Source organism: Mizuhopecten yessoensis, unplaced genomic scaffold (assembly GCF_002113885.1).
Source record: "Mizuhopecten yessoensis strain PY_sf001 unplaced genomic scaffold, ASM211388v2 scaffold3819, whole genome shotgun sequence".
In the NCBI taxonomy this organism is placed as follows: domain Eukaryota; kingdom Metazoa; phylum Mollusca; class Bivalvia; order Pectinida; family Pectinidae; genus Mizuhopecten; species Mizuhopecten yessoensis.
Window position 1 is genome coordinate 305,156 of NW_018405235.1, and position 20,748 is coordinate 325,903.

At 36.3% G+C, this 20,748-nt stretch overlaps 1 protein-coding gene across 1 annotated transcript; it reads left to right on the plus strand.

Annotated features, from left to right (window-relative positions):
* Positions 1-945: 945 nt before the first annotated feature.
* LOC110448079 (ubiquitin-like-conjugating enzyme ATG3) lies at positions 946-19,805 on the plus strand. The gene is made up of 10 exons (XM_021494120.1): positions 946-1,131; positions 3,629-3,670; positions 4,558-4,678; positions 6,287-6,400; positions 7,001-7,056; positions 7,574-7,702; positions 11,477-11,629; positions 16,289-16,416; positions 17,423-17,491; positions 17,886-19,805. Exons 1-10 carry the CDS (start codon positions 1,060-1,062, stop codon positions 17,965-17,967), a joined length of 966 nt encoding a protein of 321 aa, XP_021349795.1. The 5' UTR covers positions 946-1,059; the 3' UTR covers positions 17,968-19,805.
* Positions 19,806-20,748: the final 943 nt, after the last annotated feature.

The following is a 20,748-nucleotide window of genomic DNA, read 5'->3' on the forward strand; positions in this document are numbered from 1 at the left end:
GCTCACGTCTGATCGGGAAGTTCGTGTTTTATCCACCATGCTCTTAACCACCACATTGTTACATGTACGTAGTTTATTTTCAAAATATTTTACATTATATTTAGTTTCACTACACGAAGAATTTTTTTCGCTCTAAATTTTCATGTATTTATGTTATATCATATATCTTGGTAATTATTCTTATCCTAAAAGACCATTTTTGGTATAAATTGAGCATTGTTAATGTTGATAAGATACATTCCATGTTACATAATACACATTTTGACCAATTAGGGAAAATTATTTTACATTTGACCGTTGACCCGTAAAATAATGGGTAGTGGTAATCGGAGTGTTGATGAGTACCGACCTATTGTTATTCTCTACGTTAATGTAGAGATCTAGATCAAAGGTAATTATAAAATAAAATATCTTTGAATCTTACTTTTTATATTATTTCTATACCATGTATAATAGGGACATGAGAAAACGCAAATGTGTCAAAAAAAGCAAAGTGTATATAATTATATATATATATATATTTTTTTTTTTTATATATCAATTTTATCCACACCAGGTACAAATTCAGCAGAGTAGCATATGTGTAAATTAATTGCGTCTGGTGATTAAACAAAAAACAAATTCAATTCTAATATTTCCCTTGAAAAAAAACACTGGATGAAATCTAGAAGCAAAGCAACCCCTCCAAGACGTTTGAGAATTATTTTTTTAAGATGGTACCGTTCAACTGAATTAACCATATACTTAGATAACTATATGGTCATATAATGATCTCTCATCTTTCATCTTCAGGACATAATCCGGTCACTTGTCACTTGAAAAAACACCTTTTGAATGTTTGTGACACTCAGCAATAGTTAAAGTTTACGACGTCTAAATATAGACGTATTCGACATTCCGCGTTTCAGTAACCAATGTCCGATTACAGGAAGGGAGATAACTCATAAAGATGGAACTCTTTAATTTTAAGGAAGAGATGCGGTAAGAAAAGGTATCTACTTCCTATGGTTGGTGGGAGGAACTTCACAAAGTAAAAGTGGGGACAAACGACTTGGCAGGATGCAGAACATGATCAATGCGGTAAAGGGGACAGCCCTGGGGATGGCCGAGTACTTAACCCCTGTACTGAAGGTAAGCGACATTGTAATTTGTCCAATGTACTACGATACGTGTCTATGACACATGCACACATGACCAAACTAAGGCCAAGAAAACCCACATTTAGCACATGACGAACTGATGTTAGGGCAAGGAAACATGTCTGTTTGTAAATATTGTTATCATAATACCGCATCGTGACCTTATATCGCTAACCATGTGGGATTTACACAGTTACAGTGATTTATCTGAAGGCAAACTTATACAAAACAGATGTGATCATGATTCATGTAACGACAGACCACAGGAGTCTGACGTTTAATCAATTTAAGTATAACAGTCTATATATAAAAAAAATACCCCATGAACGGTCTCACTTAAAAGCGTCTTCAACCGACAACAAGTGTCTTCAAGTGACAACAAGCGTCGCCAGACAAAATCTTTAAAAATACTGAATAAAGTAAGCGACATCAGAAGATATGTTGTTAATATGACTATAATACACCTCTGTACCAAATTTTAATTTGATATTTGATAAAATGACCGAGTTATGATGAATTGAATTTTTACGATCGCGGCGTGGCACATGTGTGTATTAGCATGTAAAGTGAAGAAAGCGTCGCCAGATAATTTCGTTACAATTACCCGCTAAAGTAAGCGACATCAGAAGATATGTTATTATTTAGGCTTTTATTGATATATATTCAAAATTTCAGCTCGATATTTGAAAAAAATGATCGAGTTATGATTAATTTATTATTACGATCGGCGGCGTGGCATACGTGTGTGAATAGAACTCGACATATGAAGAAGCGTCTTCAGAACATATCTCTAAAATTCATCGATTAAGTAAGCGACATCAGAAGATATGTTATTCATATAACTATGATACACCTTCATACCAAACTTCAGGTAGACATTTTAATAAATGACCGATTCATATGGTTTTTTTTATAGTATATGGGGTATTTTTTATATATAGACTGTTATACTTATATTGATTAAACGTCAGACTCCTGTGGACAGACATGTACACTGGATTTGTTTACATAACACCAATAGTCATACATGTACATATAACATCGGGTGACCAGTTTCTGATCCCTTCATGTGAAACAATGTTTACTCTTTAATTTCAACGAAAAAAAATAGTATGCTATGACACATCTACGACAATACACGGCATGCAGAATATTGGAAAAAGGATTACTTCTTTAACTCTAGAATGACAATTTATTAAATCCTCTCATCATCATTGAATCATCTTCATTCTATATTATGTTACATGTTACCAGTTTCTGTGTCATCTATTTAAAGTAAACATTACTGCTATGGTAAAAAAAATGGAATTGTATCAAGAGAAAATGTTTGCAACATATTTGGATGTTTGTATCTGGTACATGTTAATCACATCAAAATAGTTTTTGCATTCACCATAGCATCGATTATTTGGTCAAATTATTTTAAAAAAGCTTGGCTGCCTCTCCTTGTAAAAATATGCTTACGTGTAATTGCTTTATATTTCTCCAAAATGAGGCAAAAATGAGGAATTTCTTTCTAATTTCAATAAGATTACTGCTAAATTTGCCCATGTCATGTAGGAGCTGCCTACCATCAAATTTAAACAGAAAATCTGAAGTTATTTTCGTGAGTCTCGCGCTCAAATCATTAGATATACAATGCATGCTTACAGTAACTAGAAATGAAGAAGGGAATTTTGTTAAGGTTAAAGTTGTGAAATGTTGCATATAAATATTAACAAAGAGGACTATAGGGGCGTTAATGGTCATTTCTGGCATCATCAGGGATTAAGGATAAGTTGCAATTGTTGTATTCGTAATCTGGAATAAATGAAGTACGCAAATATGAAATTTTCAAATTCATTTGACAACTGGTTTAGGAGAGATGGCATTGCAAAGCGACATAAATGCGCATTTTCATGATAAAATGTGTGATAATCGTCTGTTGTGCGCTATTTGGTTGAAAATTGGCCATTTTGAAGGAAATAACTAAACGCTATTCAATTTTTGAAATCATTGTCATGCAACTAACAAGTAAATATTTGACATGCTTCAGCATTGTTATACTAGTGTTTATTGGTAGTAAGTAATTTTTGTTTGTCACACGCGAGGCTTTCATTTCTGCATATTATTATTAACTGTCCAAAAACACCATATATTGGCTGTTTCTGCATAGCAACATAGTTCGTTGCTATGGTAGGGCATCAACGCATGTGTATTGAAAACAATCTGCACCAAGAAAGATAGCCCCAATTAACCAATATAATGTTTATAACAGAAATTGGTAAATAAATTCTAGTTGAAATTTTCATAATTATTACTAAATAAAAAAACTACTATTCCACATTTTTTGAGTAAAAAGCCTTGTGGACAAAGCCTCGTGCTTGGNCCCCCCCCGGTCGGGTTGAGATTCTCCTATCTCTTCTATTCTATTAGTCCTAATGTTTAAAATTGTATAAATTATATATCTCAATTTGAACCAGCAAATAATTCTTTTTCTCAATTTACAGGAATCAAAGTTCAAAGAAACAGGAGTTATTACTCCTGAGGAGGTAGGTTTGGTTGTATAGTCTAACAATGTTATATAACTTACAACTTACTATCAGTTATCTGAGGGGGTAGGTTTGGTTGTATAGTCTAACAAAGTTATATAACTTACAACTTACTATCAATTATCTGAGGAGATAGGTTTGGTTGTATAGTCTAACAAAGTTATATAGCTTACAACTTACTATCAGTTATCTGAGGGGGTAGGGGGTAGGTTTGGTTGTATAGTCTAACAAAGTTATATAACTTACAAATTACTATCAATTATCTGAGGAGGTAGGTTTGGTTGTATAGTCTAACAAAGTTATATAACTTACAACTTACTATCAATTATCTGCTAACCATTTCAAATTTAAAGTTGTTCAGCAATATTTGGAAGTGTTCAAAGTAGAATTTGAAAATGGATATGTGTATTTCTAATTCAGGCTGCAATATTGCCTTAGTGTATGACTAGTCTTTTTTCACCATGTCAATTACTGCGAGGTCAGAGCATGTACATACATTTTCTTGTTAACACCTATACATCTGTTATCTGTAAGGGAACCCATTGGAAATAAGCCTTTCATGGCTTTGATTGGTTCTTTCAGGTAAGGGAAATGGATATGGAACTGACATCAAGTTTTCAAACTGCCTATACATGTATATACTGGATACCATCAGCAGAGATGTATAGTTTGTGTATGTCTTTTACCTGACTGAATATTATCATTTATTATTATTGTCTATGAGTTACAGAGTAAGTAGTATAACATTACAAATGATCTAGGAGAGACAAGGATTAGTTGCATATACTTATATCAAGTAAATTGTTTGCACATAATGGACCCATAATCACAGGAGTGAATGATTCTATTGACTAAGACTTATATGGTCGTTTATATGCCTATTTCAGTTTTTGGCTGCAGGTGACCATATTGTCCACCACTGTCCAACGTGGCAGTGGTCAGCTGGGGATGAATCCAAAACTAAACCATACTTACCCAAGGACAAGCAGTTTCTGATTACCAGGAATGGTGAGTGGCTTGACTGTAGGATTTTATATTGTTTATGCATGTATATTTTGGGGGATACCATAGGTAAAATGTAAACTTGATTTAATTTCCAACTATTATTATAACTTATACTAATCCCTCTTGTTGGCCCCAATGTATGCGCGAGGAAACAAGAGTACCTGAAAGAAACCCACATGGTCAGGCAGGTGACCCAATACATTTTCACGTCTGATTGAGAAATTGAACCCTGGCCGCCTTGGTGAAAGGCAAGTGCGCTATATCCACTGTGCCACCTGATCATGACCACCAAGGGTTTCTAAACTCTCAAACGATACTCCCAACGGATCTGTAGGTCGTTTTAAGGTTGTTTCATTATTTATCGATCTTGTATTGTTGTTTTATATACATGTACTTCCTTTGTAGCAGAGACGTATAATACAGAGATTGGCAACTTGCTCTTGGCCTTACCATTGGTCACTGGTATCGAGAGTTACGCTTCACCTGCGCCATATTGGATATGCGGTTCGCTGCATTCAACTCAAATCATAATTATGCCATGAGAAAACATCGCAAATCAACGTAACATTAAAACCGTACGTAGCTACAAAATGTAGCTGAGATTTCCATGCGGTTTGGGAGTGCTACATTGAATGTAAACTTGAATGATTAAGTTTAGAAAACCCCAAACATCGAAAGATTGCACATTGTGGCTGTGTTTACATATCGGTAATTATTCTGGCTTCAGGATAACACTATCTCCGTTTTTGTTCTTTAGACAATTTCAAAAAAGTTTTCAGAAATTAATTATATGATAATATTTCTAACCAGGAAATTTAAATGAGGTTGTTACAATACTTGCAAAGTTTCATAATTCAGCTGTGAAAAGACAGGTTTTTCTGAGAAATCAAGTTAAAATGGCGGCTCTGATTTTGAGGGTTATTTCTATCATGACAAATTTTGAACACTATCTCCGTTTTTTTTCTTTAGACAATTTCAAAAAAGTTTTCAGAAATTAGTTATATGATAATATTTCTAACCAGGAAATTAAAATGAGGTTGTTACAATACCTGCAAAGTTTGATAATTGAGCTCTGAAAATACACTTTAAAATAACCATGTGAAAATGGCGGCTGTGATGTGCGAGAGTTAATTCCTTTTATGACACCGGCACTCCTTTCTCGTTCATCTTTTTATTTCAAAAACGTATTCAGATATAACATTATATTTCTAACCAGCTTCTTTATATGATCCATATATCTAGGATAAGTGACATGTTGACACGAACTAACGAATACACGATCGAACTCTCACACAGGTAACTCACTGACCAGACTATCGTCACCAGGTCGATAAGCTGTCAAAACAAACACTCGTAGATCATGCTAGATTTTGCGAGATCAGCGAGAGTTGCCAATCTCTTTATTTATACGTCTCTGTTTGTAGTGACAAACTTTGACATACTAGTGACATAATATTTCATGCTCTATGTGTTTTTGTCCATTTTAAGCAACAATCAGTTCTGAATTCAACACTTAATGTTGGTCACATTTGACCAAAAGCATGTTTGCAGATTGGTGATGAAAATTGAACAATGTTACTGTTATTTAATGTATATCTAAAATGTCCTTAGTGCCATGCTACAAGAGAGTCAAACAAGTAGACAATCACCAAGAGGAACAGGAAAAAGTAATAGAAGAGGATGAGGATGGAGGCTGGGTAGATACTCACCACTTCCCTGGTAGTGGTAGGTAACAGTACTTCTGTTCAGGGTCCAGGTCACGGTGACCTGCTGTACAAAAATCATTTCTGGATTTTGTATCAGCGGTCTGATGTCGCGGCCCCATGCTTTCTGTCTTGATTCACATTATATTAATATAAGATGACAACAAATAAAATAAAAAACTATTTATCTGAAGATCTAGAGATAAAAAATTCAGGTCAAGGTGACATTTTGTGCTGAAATAATTATAATAATTCATAAAGTAAAAAGAGTCCATCCTTTCCATGTAGTTCCATTGTTGTTGTTGGGGTCCGAATGTCACAGGGTCAGGTGAGTTAGTACTGCATCATGTAAAAGTGAATTCTTGACTAAAAACACTACAGGAACGACTACGCATGGACAGAGTAGAAACCATATTAATTGTAGAGTCAAAGGGTATTTGTCTCACTACTCTATGTTGATGTGTAAAACAGATTTCTGGTGGGAGAATTGTATTCTGTCTGTAATTATAGCTCTTGTTGCCAAGCAGCATGTGGGATATAAGTTAGCCAGAGGGTTACATGTCTTATTTTTCCCAAATGACTGGGACAAAGTTATATAAAATTCTATTGTATATTTTTCCAGGTGTGAATGCCACTTCAATACAGGAGGCTGTGTCAGAAATGACTCTAGACAGTAAGGTAAGGGGCGACACATTCTGTGATAACAGCAAGGGATGTGGTCTCCCACCTCTATGTGTTTAACATATACACTCAAATGGGATACATTGTTTAAATTAAACACTCAACCTAAATAGGGAGAAGACAACCTAAGGCACTATGGCTGGCAAATGTGGTTCAGAATCATTTAGGAGGTGTTTGTTAGCAGTTATACCATAAATATTCGAATTTTGTGCGCAGGTACTTTAAGGTGCAAAAATCATTTAAATATACTGTAGTTATAAATTGCTATGATGCTTTGATAACTAACAAATTAGTCTTGTTATTATGTATATCTTTATGTCTACATACGTTTTTTTTGGGATATGTTTATCATGACATAATAGCATATTTTCCACAGGGATTGCTTTGCAAATAAGGTCTGTGTTTGTGTTTCAAATACTATATTTGTAAAAGATATACTGAGGTTTCTTAAATTGAAGCTATGTTCCCAATTCAATTCAGATTTTCTCAGTTGAGTTTTAAAAATTTGTTCCAGGAAAGTAAAGGATCTTCTAGTTCTCAACCAAAAGGAGACGACGACGACGATGATGATGAAGATGATGATGAAGAGGCGATGGATATGGAAGCCTTTGAGGAGAGCGGCATGTTAGAGGACAAAGACAATGTAAGTTTGGCATGTTGGAGGACAAAGACAATGTAAATTTGGCATGTTGGAGGACAAAGACAATGTAAGTTTGGCATGTTGGAGGACAAAGACAATGTAAGTTTGGCATGTTATAGGACAAAGACAATGTAAGTTTGGCATGTTGGAGGACAAAGACAATGTAAGTTTGGCATGTTGGAGGCAAAGACAATGTAAATTTGGCATGTTAGAGGACAAAGACAATGTAAGTTTGGCATGTTAGAGGACAAAGACAATGTAAGTTTCGCATGTTGGAGGACAAAGACAATGGAAGTTTGGCATGTTATAGGACAAAGTCAATGTAAGTTTGGCATGTTGGAGGAAAAAGACAATGTAAGTTTGGCATGTTGGAGGAAAAAGACAATGTAAGTTTGGCATGTTGGAGGACAAAGACAATGTAAGTGTAGATACAATGCACAAATAGAGATCTAGATATTCTGTACAAATAGAGATCTAGATAAACTGTACAAATATAGATCTAGATAAACTGTACAAATAGAGATCTAGATAAACTGTACAAATAGAGATCTAGATATATATACTGTACAAATAGAGATATAGATATATATACTCTACAAATAGAGATCTAGATATACTGTACAAATAGAGATATAGATATACTGTACAAATATAGATCTAGATACAATGTACAAATAGAGATCTAGAAATATACTGTACAAATATAGATCTAAATAAACTGTACAAATAGAGATCTAGATACAATGTACCAATAGAGATCTAGATATACTGTGCAAATATAAAATCTAGATATACTGTACAAATAGAGATCTAGATATACTGTACAAATATAAAATCTAGATACAATGTACAAATAGAGATCTAGATTATATATACTGTACAAATATAGATCTAGATAAACTGTACAAATAGAGATCTAGATACAATGTACAAATAGATATCTAGATATACTGTACAAATAGATTTTTAGATATACCGTACAAATAGATATTTCGATATACTGTACAAATAGAGATCTAGATTTATACTGTACAAATAGAGATCTAGATATTTACTGTACAAATAGATATCTAGATATACTGTACAAATAGATATTTAGATATACTGTACAAATAGATATATATATATATATACTGTACAAATAGAGATCTAGATGTAAAATGTACAAATAGAGATCTAGATATATACTGTACAAATAGATATATAGATAAACTGTACAAATAGAGATCTAGATATATACTGTACAAATAGAGATCTAGATATATACTGTACAAATAGAGATCTAGATATATACTGTACAAATAGACATCTAGATATACTGTACAAATAGAGATCTAGATATATACTGTACAAATAGAGATCAAGATAAACTGTACAAATAGACATCTAGATATACTGTACAAATAGAGATTTAGATATACTAAAAATAGAGTCTATCATATGTAGGCATGTGGGGTTTAGATATTCTAGTCCCAAGCTGTAGAATTTTGTGTCAGAACTGAGGCTTAACCGAGGTTCTGACACCAAATTCTGCACTCAGGGGACGAAATACTCATCCCATATACCTGCCACCTCTTAACCAGAACATTGGTAAATTAGGACAAAGACGATGCAAATGCAGCAGTAACTATGGTGAAATGTTAGACATCATAGACAAACTAAGGCCACATCGGAAAAAATCAGGAAAACAGTACAATAATCTGAGGTATAACTTAGGTGTAAAGACCATGCTAGCCTTTCCTAGCATGCTTGTACAACAATAATCTGTGGTATAACTTAGGTGTAAAGACCATGCTAGCCTTTCATAGCATGCTTGTACAACAATAATCTGAGGTATAACTTAGGTGTAAAGACCATGCTAGCCTTTCCTAGCATGCTTGTACAACAATAATCTGAGGTATAATTTAGGTTTAAGACCATGCTAGCCTTTCCTAGCATGCTTGTACAACAACAATCTGTGGTATAACTTAGGTGTAAAGACCATGCTAGCCTTTCCTAGCATGCTTGTACAACAATAATCTGGGGTATAACTTAGGTGTAAAGACCATGCTAGCCAGTCCTAGCATGCTTGTACAACAATAATCTGAGGGATAATTTAGGTTTAAGACCATGCTAGCCTTTCCTAGCATGCTTGAACAACAATAATCTGAGGTATAACTTAGGTGTAAAGACAATGCTAGCCTTTCCTAGCATGCTTGTACAACAATGATCTGAGGTATAACTTAGGTGTAAAGACCATGCAAGCCTTTCCTAGCATGCTTGTACAACAATTATCTGGGGTATAATTTAGGTGTAAAGACCATGCTAGCCTTTCCTAGCAAGCTTGTACAACAATAATCTGAGGTATAACTTAGGTGTGAAGACCATGCTAGCCTTTCCTAGCATGCTTGAACAACAATAATCTGAGGTATAACTTAGGTGTAAAGACAATGCTAGCCTTTCCTAGCATGCTTGTACAACAATGATCTGAGGTATAACTTAGGTGTAAAGACCATGCAAGCCTTTCCTAGCATGCTTGTACAACAATTATCTGAGGTATAATTTTGGTGTAAAGACCGTGCTAGACTTTCCTAGCATGCTTGTACAACAATAATCTGAGGAATAATTTAGGTGTAAAGACCATGCTAGCCTTTCATAGGATGCTTGTACAACAATAATCTGAGGTATAATCTAGGTGTAAAGACCATGCTAGCCTTTCATAGGATGCTTGTACAACAATAATCTGAGGTATAATTTAGGTGTGAAGACCATGCTAGCCTTTCATAGCATGCTTGTGCAACAATAATCTGAGGTATAATTTAGGTGTAAAGACCATGCAAGCCTTTCCTAGCATGCTTGTACAACAATTATCTGAGGTATAATTTTGGTGTAAAGACCGTGCTAGACTTTCCTAGCATGCTTGTACAACAATAATCTGTGGTATAACTTAGGTGTAAAGACCATGCTAGCTTTTCATAGCATGCTTGTACAACAATAATCTGAGGAATAACTTAGGTGTAAAGACCATGCTAGCCTTTCCTAGCAAGCTTGTACAACAATAATCTGAGGTATAACTTAGGTGTAAAGACAATGCTAGCCTTTCCTAGCATGCTTGTACAACAATGATCTGAGGTATAACTTAGGTGTAAAGACCATGCAAGCCTTTCCTAGCATGCTTGTACAACAATTATCTGAGGTATAATTTTGGTGTAAAGACCGTGCTAGACTTTCCTAGCATGCTTGTACAACAATAATCTGGGGTATAACTTAGGTGTAAAGACCATGCTAGCCTTTCCTAGCAAGCTTGTACAACAATAATCTGAGGTATAACTTAGGTGTAAAGCCCATGCTAGCCTTTCCTAGCATGCTTGTACAACAATAGTCTGAGGTATAACTTAGGTTTAAAGACCATGCTAGCCTTTCATAGCATGCTTGTACAACAACATTCTTCTGTTCTGGGGTTGGTGTCAATTGCTGATGGCAAGAATGTGTTATAGTACAGGTCACTGAGTGCACACATGAGTGATACATGTGTTCCACATGGGTGTTCAACCTGGGTGTTCCACATGGGTATGGGTGTTCCAAATGGGTATTCCACATGGGTGTTCCATATGGGATGTGTATGTTTCATATGCAGAGGTGGGAGACATATGGGAACATAATATTCAAATATCTTGTTATCATGGACGTGCATATAGAAACATGTATACATTCATTTAATAAGCGATCAATTTATGGTATCAAAAAGTTCATGAGAAACAAAGATGAAATCAAGAAAGAAACGATTTTTTTTTTCAGGCAACACTAAATCCAAGTACGTATGAGAGACAGGAGTCGGACGGTGCGATGGGAGGAGAGAGCGGCATAATTCAGACACGCACGTACGACCTAAACATCACCTACGACAAGTATTACCAGACACCGAGGCTTTGGTTGTACGGCTACGATGAGGTAAATATTTTTAAAGTGATTACACTATTGTTTTATATATCTGGTTTTATTGATTCCTAAAGGAATATAGCTGTATGAAGTGTGCTGCTTGGTACCATTTACAACTGTATAGCATGTTACCTCATAACTTAGGCATCCACAGTTGGAATCAAACTAAACTTGGTGCACTAGACTTAACAAGCTTATTCCCTGGAGCTAACGAGCTTGTGCATTAGAGCTAACGAGCGTGTGCATTAGAGTTAACAAGCTTGTGCATTAGAGTTAACGAGCTTGTGCATAAAAGTTAACAAGCTTGTGCATTAGAGCTAACGAGCTTGTGCACTGGAGCTAACGAGCTTGTGCATTAGAGTTAACGAGCTTGTGCATAAGAGTTAACGAGCTTGTGCATTAGAGTTAACAAGCTTGTGCATTAGAGTTAACGAGCTTGTGCATTAGATCTAACGAGTTTGTGCATTAGACCTAACGAGCTTGTGTATTAGAGTTAACAAGCTTGTGCATTGGAGCTAGCAAACTTGTGCATTAGAGTTAACATGCTTGTGCACTAGAGCTAACAAGCTTGTGCATTGGAGCTAACGAGCTTGTGCATTGGAGCTAACAAACTTGTGCATTAGAGCTAACGAGCTTGTGCATTAGAGCTAACAAGCTTGTGCATTGGAGCTAACGAGCTTGTGCATTGGAGCTAACAAACTTGTGCATTAGAGCTAACGAGCTTGTGCATTAGAGCTTACAAGTTTGTGCATAAGAGCTAACAAGCTTGTGCATTAGAGCTAACAAACTTGTGCATTATAGCTAACGCGCTTGTGCATTAGAGCTAACGAGCTTGTGCATTAGAGCTAACAAGCTTATGCATTAGAGCTAAAGAGCCTGTACATTAGAGTTAACAAACTTGTGCATTAGAGCTTACAAGCTTGTGCATTAGAGTTAACAAGCTTGTGCATTAGAGCTAACAAGCTTGTGCATTAGAGCTAAAGAGCCTGTACATTAGAGTTAACAAACTTGTGCATTAGAGCTTACAAGCTTGTGCATTAGACTTAACAAGCTTGTGCATTAGAGCTAACGAGCTTGTGCATTAGAGCTACGAGCTTGTGCATTAGAGCTAACGAGCTTGTGCATTGGACCTAACAAGCTTGTGCATTAGAGTTAACAAGCTTGTGCATTACAGCTAACAAGCTTGTGCATTAGAGCTAACAAGCTTGTGCATCAGAGCTAACGAGCTTGTGCCTTAGAGTTAACAAGCTTGTGCATTGGAGCTAGCAAACTTGTGCATTAGAGTTAAAGAGCTTGTGCATTAGAGCTAACGAGCTTGTGCATAAGAGTTAACGAGCTTGTGCATAAGAGTTAACAAGCTTGTGCATTAGAGTTAACAAGCTTGTGCATTAGAGCTAACGAGCTTGTGCATTAGAGTTAACGAGCTTGTGCATAAGAGTTAATGAGCTTGTGCATAAGAGTTAATGAGCTTGTGCATAAGAGTTAACATGCTTGTGCATTAGAGTTAACGAGCTTGTGCATTAGAGTTAACGAGCTTGTGCATTCTAGACTTAACAAGCTTATTCCCTGGCGCTAACGAGCTTGTGCATTAGAGCTAACGAGTTTGTGCATTAGAGCTAACGAGCTTGTGCATTGGACCTAACAAGCTTGTGCATTAGAGTTAACGAGCTTGTGCATTAGAGCTAACGAGTTTGTGCATTATAGCTAACGAGCTTGTGCATTAGAGTTAACAAGCTTGTGCATTGGAGCTAGCAAACTTGTGCATTAGAGTTAACATGCTTGTGCACTTGAGCTAACAAGCTTGTGCATTGGAGCTTACGAGCTTGTGCATTAGAGTTAACAAGCTTGTGCATTAGAGTTAACAAACTTGTGCATTAGAGCTAAAAAGCTTGTGCATTAGAGCGAACAAGCTTGTGCATTACTTGTGCATTAGAGCTAAGGAGCTTGTGCATTAGAGCTTACAAGTTTGTGCATTAGAGATAACGAGTTTGTGCATTATAGTTAACGAGCTTGTGCATTAGAGCTAACAAGCTTGTGCATTAGAGCGTACAAACTTGTGCATTAGAGATAACGAGCTTGTGCATTAGAGCTTACAAGTTTGTGCATTAGAGCTAACAAGCTTGTGCATTAGAGCTAACAAACTTGTGCATTATAGCTAACGAGCTTGTGCATTAGAGCAATGGGCTGGTGCATTAGAGTTAACGAGCTTGTGCATTAGAGCTAACAAGCTTGTGCATTAGAGCTAAAGAGCTTGTACATTAGAGTTAACAAACTTGTGCATTAGAGCTTACAAGCTTGTGCATTAGAGTTAACAAGCTTGTGCATTAGATTTAACGAGCTTGTGCATTAGAGCTAACGAGCTTGTGCATTAGAGTTAACAAGCTTGTGCATTAGAGCTAACAAACTTGTGCATTATAGCTAACGAGGTTGTGCATTAGAGCTAACGAGCTTGTGCCTTAGAGCTAACGAGCTTGTGCATTAGAGCTAAAGAGCTTGTGCATTGGACCTAACGAGCTTGTGCCTTAGAGTTAACAAGCTTGTGCATTAGAGTTAACAAGCTTGTGCATTGGAACTAACGAGCTTGTGCATTAGAGTTAACAAGCTTGTGCATTAGAGTTAACGAGCTTGTGCATTAGAGTTAACGAGCTTGTGCATTAGAGCTAACAAGCGTGTGCATAGGAGTTAAGGAGCTTGTCCATTAAAGCTAACAAGCTTGTGCATTAGAGCTAACAAGCTTGTGCATTGGAGCTAACGAGCTTGTGCATTAGAGCAATGGGCTGGTGCATTAGAGTTAACAAGCTTGTGCATTAGAGCTAACATGCTTGTGCATTGGAGCTAACTAGCTTGTGCATTAGAGCTAACGAGCTTGTGCATTAGAGCTTACAAGCTTGTGCATTAGAGCCCCCAAGCTTGTGCATTAGAGCTAACAAACTTGTGCATTAGAGCTAACGAGCTTGTGCATTAGAGCTAACAAGCTTGTGCATTAGAGTTATTGAGCTTGTGCATTAGAGTTAACAAGCGTGTGCATTGGAGTTAAGGAGCTTGTCCATTAGAGCTATAATGAGCTTGTGCATTAGAGCTAAAGAGCTTGTACATTAGAGTTAACAAACTTGTGCATTGTGCTTACAAGCTTGTGCATTAGAGTTAACAAGCTTGTGCATTAGAGCTAACGAGCTTGTGCGTTAGAGTTAACAAACTTGTGCACTAGAGTTAACAAGCTTGTTCATTAGAGCTAACAAGCTTGTGCATTAGAGCTAACGAGCTTGTGCGTTAGAGCTAACAAGCTTGTGCATTGGAGCTAACAAGCTTGTGCACTAGAGTTAACAAGCTTGTGCATTAGAGCTAACAAGCTTGTGCATTAGAGCTAACGAGCTTGTGCATCAGAGCTAACGAGCTTGTGCGTTAGAGTTAACAAGCTTGTGCATTAGAGTTAACAAGCTTGTGCATTAGAGTTAACAAGCTTGTGCATTAGAGCTAACGAGCTTGTGCATTGGAGTAAATGAGCTTGTGCATTAGAGTTAACAAGCTTGTGCATTAGAGCTAACGAGCTTGTGCATTAGAGTTAACGAGCTTGTGCTTTAGAGTTAACGAGCTTGTGCATTAGAGTTAACGAGCTTGTGCATTAGAGTTAACGAGCTTGTGCATTAGAGTTAACAAGCTTGTGCATTAGAGTTAACAAGCTTGTGCATTAGAGTTAACAAGCTTGTGCATTAGAGTTAACAAGCTTGTGCATTAGAGTTAACAAGCTTGTGCATTAGAGCAAACGAGCTTGTGCCTTAGAGTTAACAAGCTTGTGCATTAGAGTTAACAAGCTTGTGCATTAGAGTTAACAAGCTTGTGCATTAGAGCAAACGAGCTTGTGCCTTAGAGTTAACAAGCTTGTGCATTAGAGTTAACAAGCTTGTGCATTAGAGCTAACGAGCTTGTGCATTAGAGCTAACATGCTTGTGCATTGGAGCTAACGAGCTTGTGCATTAGAGCTAACGAGCTTGTGCATTAGAGCTAAAGAGCTTGTACATTAGAGTAAATGAGCTTGTGCATTGGAGCTAACGAGCTTGTGCATTAGAGCTAACAAGCTTGTGCATTAGAGCTAACAAGCTTGTGCATTAGAGCTAACAAGCTTGTACATTAGAGTTAACGAGCTTGTGCATTAGAGCTAACAAGCGTGTGCATTGGAGTTAAGGAGCTTGTCCATTAAAACTAACAAGCTTGTGCATTAGAGCTAACAAGCTTGTGCATTGGAGCTAACGAGCTTGTGCATTAGAGCAATGGGCTGGTGCATTAGAGTTAACGAGCTTGTGCATTAGAGTTAACGAGCTTGTGCATCAGAGCTATCGAACTTGTGCATTAGAGTTAACGAGCTTGTGCATTAGAGTTAACAAGTGTGTGCATTGGATTTAAGGAGCTTGTCCATTAGAGCTATAATGAGCTTGTGCAGTAGAGCTAAAGAGCTTGTACATTAGAGTTTACAAGCGTGTGCATTAGAGTTAACGAGCTTGTGCATTAGAGTTAACAAACTTGTGCATTAGAGCTAACGGGCTTGTGCATTAGAGCTAACGAGCTTGTGCATTAGAGCTAACAAGCTTGTGCATTAGAGTTCTAACTTTTCTCCAGTCCAGGGGGAATAAATGACTCTTTTACTAACTCTTACTTCTGCATTTGTCACAACAGAATAGGAAGCCGCTGACTGTGAACCAGATGTATGAGGACTTCAGTCAGGATCACATCAAAAAGACAGTGACAATGGAGGCTCACCCCCACCTTCCAGGTCCACCGATGGCTTCTGTACACCCGTGTCGGTAAGATACCACTCTTTACACTGCTCTGATGATAATGGAGTGCCATGTGTAAAAATCTTATAATGATATACAACATTCAATATGGTGCCCTTTCTATCTAGAATAAGCCACTCTAAAGCACTTTATAGTACACAGATATACAATTTATACAATCAATATAATTAGCATATAAATTAATCAATACAATTTTGGGGAATTCGCAGGAGCTGCCTTATCAGGCACTAACTACTAGTCCTATGCCACATGGCTTATATCTCCCTATGTGTGTATGCCTGCGTGTGTGCTGGAGATGTATTGTGTTCTGTTTGTAGTGGGACTGTACTTCCAACGGTATCATTTATAGTGCCCTCTCACTTGAATACTAAAACACAGATACCGCAACATCCACCCCAGACCAATTTATACTCCACCTGGGTTGTTGGAGTTGTGTGTGCAGGAGAAAAACACTCTATCTGAATATCCATGCGTACAACGACTTCGGGGATCGAACCCAAGCCGCCTATGTGGAAGGCCGGAGTGTTAAACACTCGACCAATCCACCTTATCTAAAAAGTGGTCTCCAAGACAGATTGTCTCTTAGAATTTAAAAAAAAAGGCTTAATCTACTTCTCAATTTATTACATTAAAAGGTTCAAGAATTATAAAAGGGATCTTAAGAGAGGTCATAGTGACATAAAAGTGGCTCCAATACACATAACAGTATTTACTTCTTCTATCTTGTTTTCTGAATCCATAATGAGGATAGCAGTGATTTTCAAATCCAAAGTTTGTCCAACATTCCTCATCAATTTTATTTGATTCTGCCTCAGTTTGAGGAAATTTGTTAGAAAGGGTGATGGAAAAAAATAGCTTCTTACTTCTGTAAGTTTTAAAATGAAACATGCCTTCATTCAGGCTTGATGAAAGGTTGAAAACTTCATTTTAATTCATCACCAATGCTGGTTCAGGGATTGAATTATGAAAAAAAAACATGGCATCAAATAAAATATGATTTTTGATGTTCCAGGCATGCTGTTGTGATGAAGAAAATAATACAGATGGTTGCTGAAGGTGGCGGAGACCTAGGAGTACATGTGTATCCTTACGTGATAGTGCTCATACATTGTATGTGTAGGAATCGGAGGATTCAAACTGTAATGTTTATTTCTGAAAGTTTTGTTTTTAGTCTTTTTTCATCCAATACAAGAAACAAATATAAAAGAAGAAAAAAATATTTTAATGCTAAAATGTATTCATTATGTACAAAAACCTCTGGATCTGTGAAGTTACTGAGAGACAATTTTGATTGTGATCAAGTAATGAGGTAGCAGGTTATACAATTGTGAATGGTACTGAGCACCATAACTTTGTTCCAATATTTATTTCCAATATTTTGCAAAAAAATAAAAAAATATGATTGTTTGCCAGTACGTTCTGTATTGTAACCAATTACCTGGTAAAACCTTTATATGACCTTGACCTATGTTCAGATATTTAATGATCTTTTTGAAGTTTGTCCAAGCTGTGATACCAACTATTGAATATGACTACACAAGACATTTTATAATGTGATAACCTGCAACTAAATTTCTAAAAAAATATTTATTAATCTTGGGAACAATGGACCAGTTGCTATGGCAGCCAAGCAACCTAGCAACCAGCTATGGTGATGGTGTGACGCAGTTGCTCTGGTGATGTGAATACCTATCATGCTTACCTTCACCGTGCAATAAACATTAATATCTAATTCCATATGGTTATCATGCCAGGAAGCAGATAAGTTTTAGATTTCCGTTTGCATTTAGCTATCAACAGAAGTTGACTGTCACGTTTAGAAGGAAGACAACATATATACACCAAGTTTCTGTGTTGTAGACAAACAGAATATCCCTAATACCTGATGTGTTATCGTGTTATCATGTTATTACATTCTGTTAGACTATCACTGCTCACATACCAAGTATTGTTGACAAATGGATGTATCCTTTTATAATATGTTAACTGTTATACATGATGTATAAGAAATGTTACCCCTGTAATCTTATGTTGTTTCCTGTATTTCACTCCAACCCTGGACTTTTAAGATGTGTTGCCCTCAGTTAATTCTGTCAGTCACTTAACTTTTGGTTGTCTAGTCTTCCTTCACTGTTTAAGATACACTACCTACTGTTGTTTCAATACATGTTGTAGATGTGTAAACATTCCGAACCGTACCCCTATTAGAAGCAATGGGCAGTTATTCAGCTGACACATATATAACAATTGGAACTACTAGTAACATTATGCACTGAAGGTAAAACAATGATATTTAAAAACATGAGATATGTCCTTATTTTAATGCAGGTATGTTTAGTACTACCTGTCTTGTATAATTAAGAAAGTAACAGACTAATAGACAGATTGCCATTATGTAAAATATGATAACTTGATTTATTTTACAACAATTATGGAACAAGTGATTTCAACTTACATCGATCACTGTTGTTGGCCGAATGGAGCACTTGGAGAAAACAAAACATGGGATACAGTTTCACATCCAGTCAAAACATTGAACCTTGTTCTCTTGGTGAAAGGAAAGTGCAATGTTTACTGTGACACCCGGACAGCCTACCAATGTATATACATTATGTACAGGTGGTCTGTATGGACAGCTGATAGGTATCTTCTTATAGGTACATGTAGGGAGCTACGGATGCTTGTGGTCTCCAGAACAGGTGTGACAATCACTACATTTATACACCTTAGAGACACCTCTGATGTGAAATAGACAGAAATGATACATTTAAGATTATTACCCAATAGTCTATATAAATTATAATTAGTCATTTTTGACTGTTTCTTGCCTTTAGTCCAATTTCGACTGTAGCGGTGAAACAGTCAAAACTGTTTCCCGGTCAGAGCGAACTGTTACCCGGCGTGAATTAGATGCGCAGAAATCCCCCCTCGAGGGCCCCGTTCAAGCATTTTGGTGACAGCGACTCAGTGTTGAAGTAATGGCATTGCATGCATCATTGATACTAGTGTTTATTTGGTAATAAAACAATTGTTTCAATGCTATTTAGGGAACAGTCAAAACAATAATTCCTCAGTAGTTGGAAGCCCTGTGGAACTGTTTGGCCTAGCGGCCTCAATGAAACAATTGTATAATGTTATCATGTTTGTATTTTTTTGTGATGTGACTACTTTTCATATTGAGGTTGCTTTCATAAACATAAAAAAATTATTTATGATCAACATATCACTACAACAACACAAGTGATTTGAAATTGTCCAAGCATGGAAATAAACTCTCATACCTGAATATGGGTTTCTTATGATGGTGACTGATATAATTATGTAGACAGTGACGAAGTTTCGATTTTCATGTTTTACATGACTTGTTGAGTACTACGTGATTGAAGATATTAGAAGAATAACAAGGTATATATCTGTAATATACAATGTCACAACTGTCTTAACCAAACTCCATAGGCACAAAACACATTTTTTCAGATTACTTACTAGACAGGATTTTTTATTACATAATGAAAATATAATCACCGCAGTTTGATTTTTACCTTTTTGTCCTCCGTAATGAGGGCAAATATAACATCACAACCAATATCAGTTTAAAACATTATTTACTTGAGCTAGCAATTCCATTTCGAGGTTGTAAGGGCAATTTCGTAGAACAAAGATAATGAAAAGATGTAGCTTAGGTTAATTTGAGTCATGGGGGATGTGTGGGATACAAACCCCTCACTCTCTCCTCCCCATCCCTAAGTCCCAGCTCCATACCCACTCTCTCCTCCCCATCCCTAAGTCCCAGCTCCATACCCACTCTCTCATCCTAACCCCAGGACTTATGTTCAATGTATAACTTGGATAAGGTTCAATAATATTAGTGAAGATCAGTGTTTTTATTCTAAAAGATGTCTATGATAAATGGAGGAGTATTTACAAGACAGGGTACCAAATATTGCAAGATGATATTTTGAAGGATGTTTCAAACTGAGATTGCGTTCTATTTTTGATTTTGATTTTTTTTGTTATAGATCATATGAAATGATATTGCTACTCCAAACACTTACAGCATTGTTTATTGTTATAGACCTCAGTCAAAATATTGAAAGGCTTGACAGTTTAGCCACTCATTAACAGAAAATATAAAAATTGCATTTTAAATTCTTTCTTTAAAACAATATTTTTGAGTTTGCTGTCAACAGATCAGCATCTGGCATCCCAATAATTTGGTAATTGATTTTATTAGAAGAAAATTATTTTGTTTTAAAATTTTCATTTATTTTTAGTTAAATTAATTATGCCTTGAATAATTCTGTCTAGACTGCTATGTCAATACATGTATTATTCTAA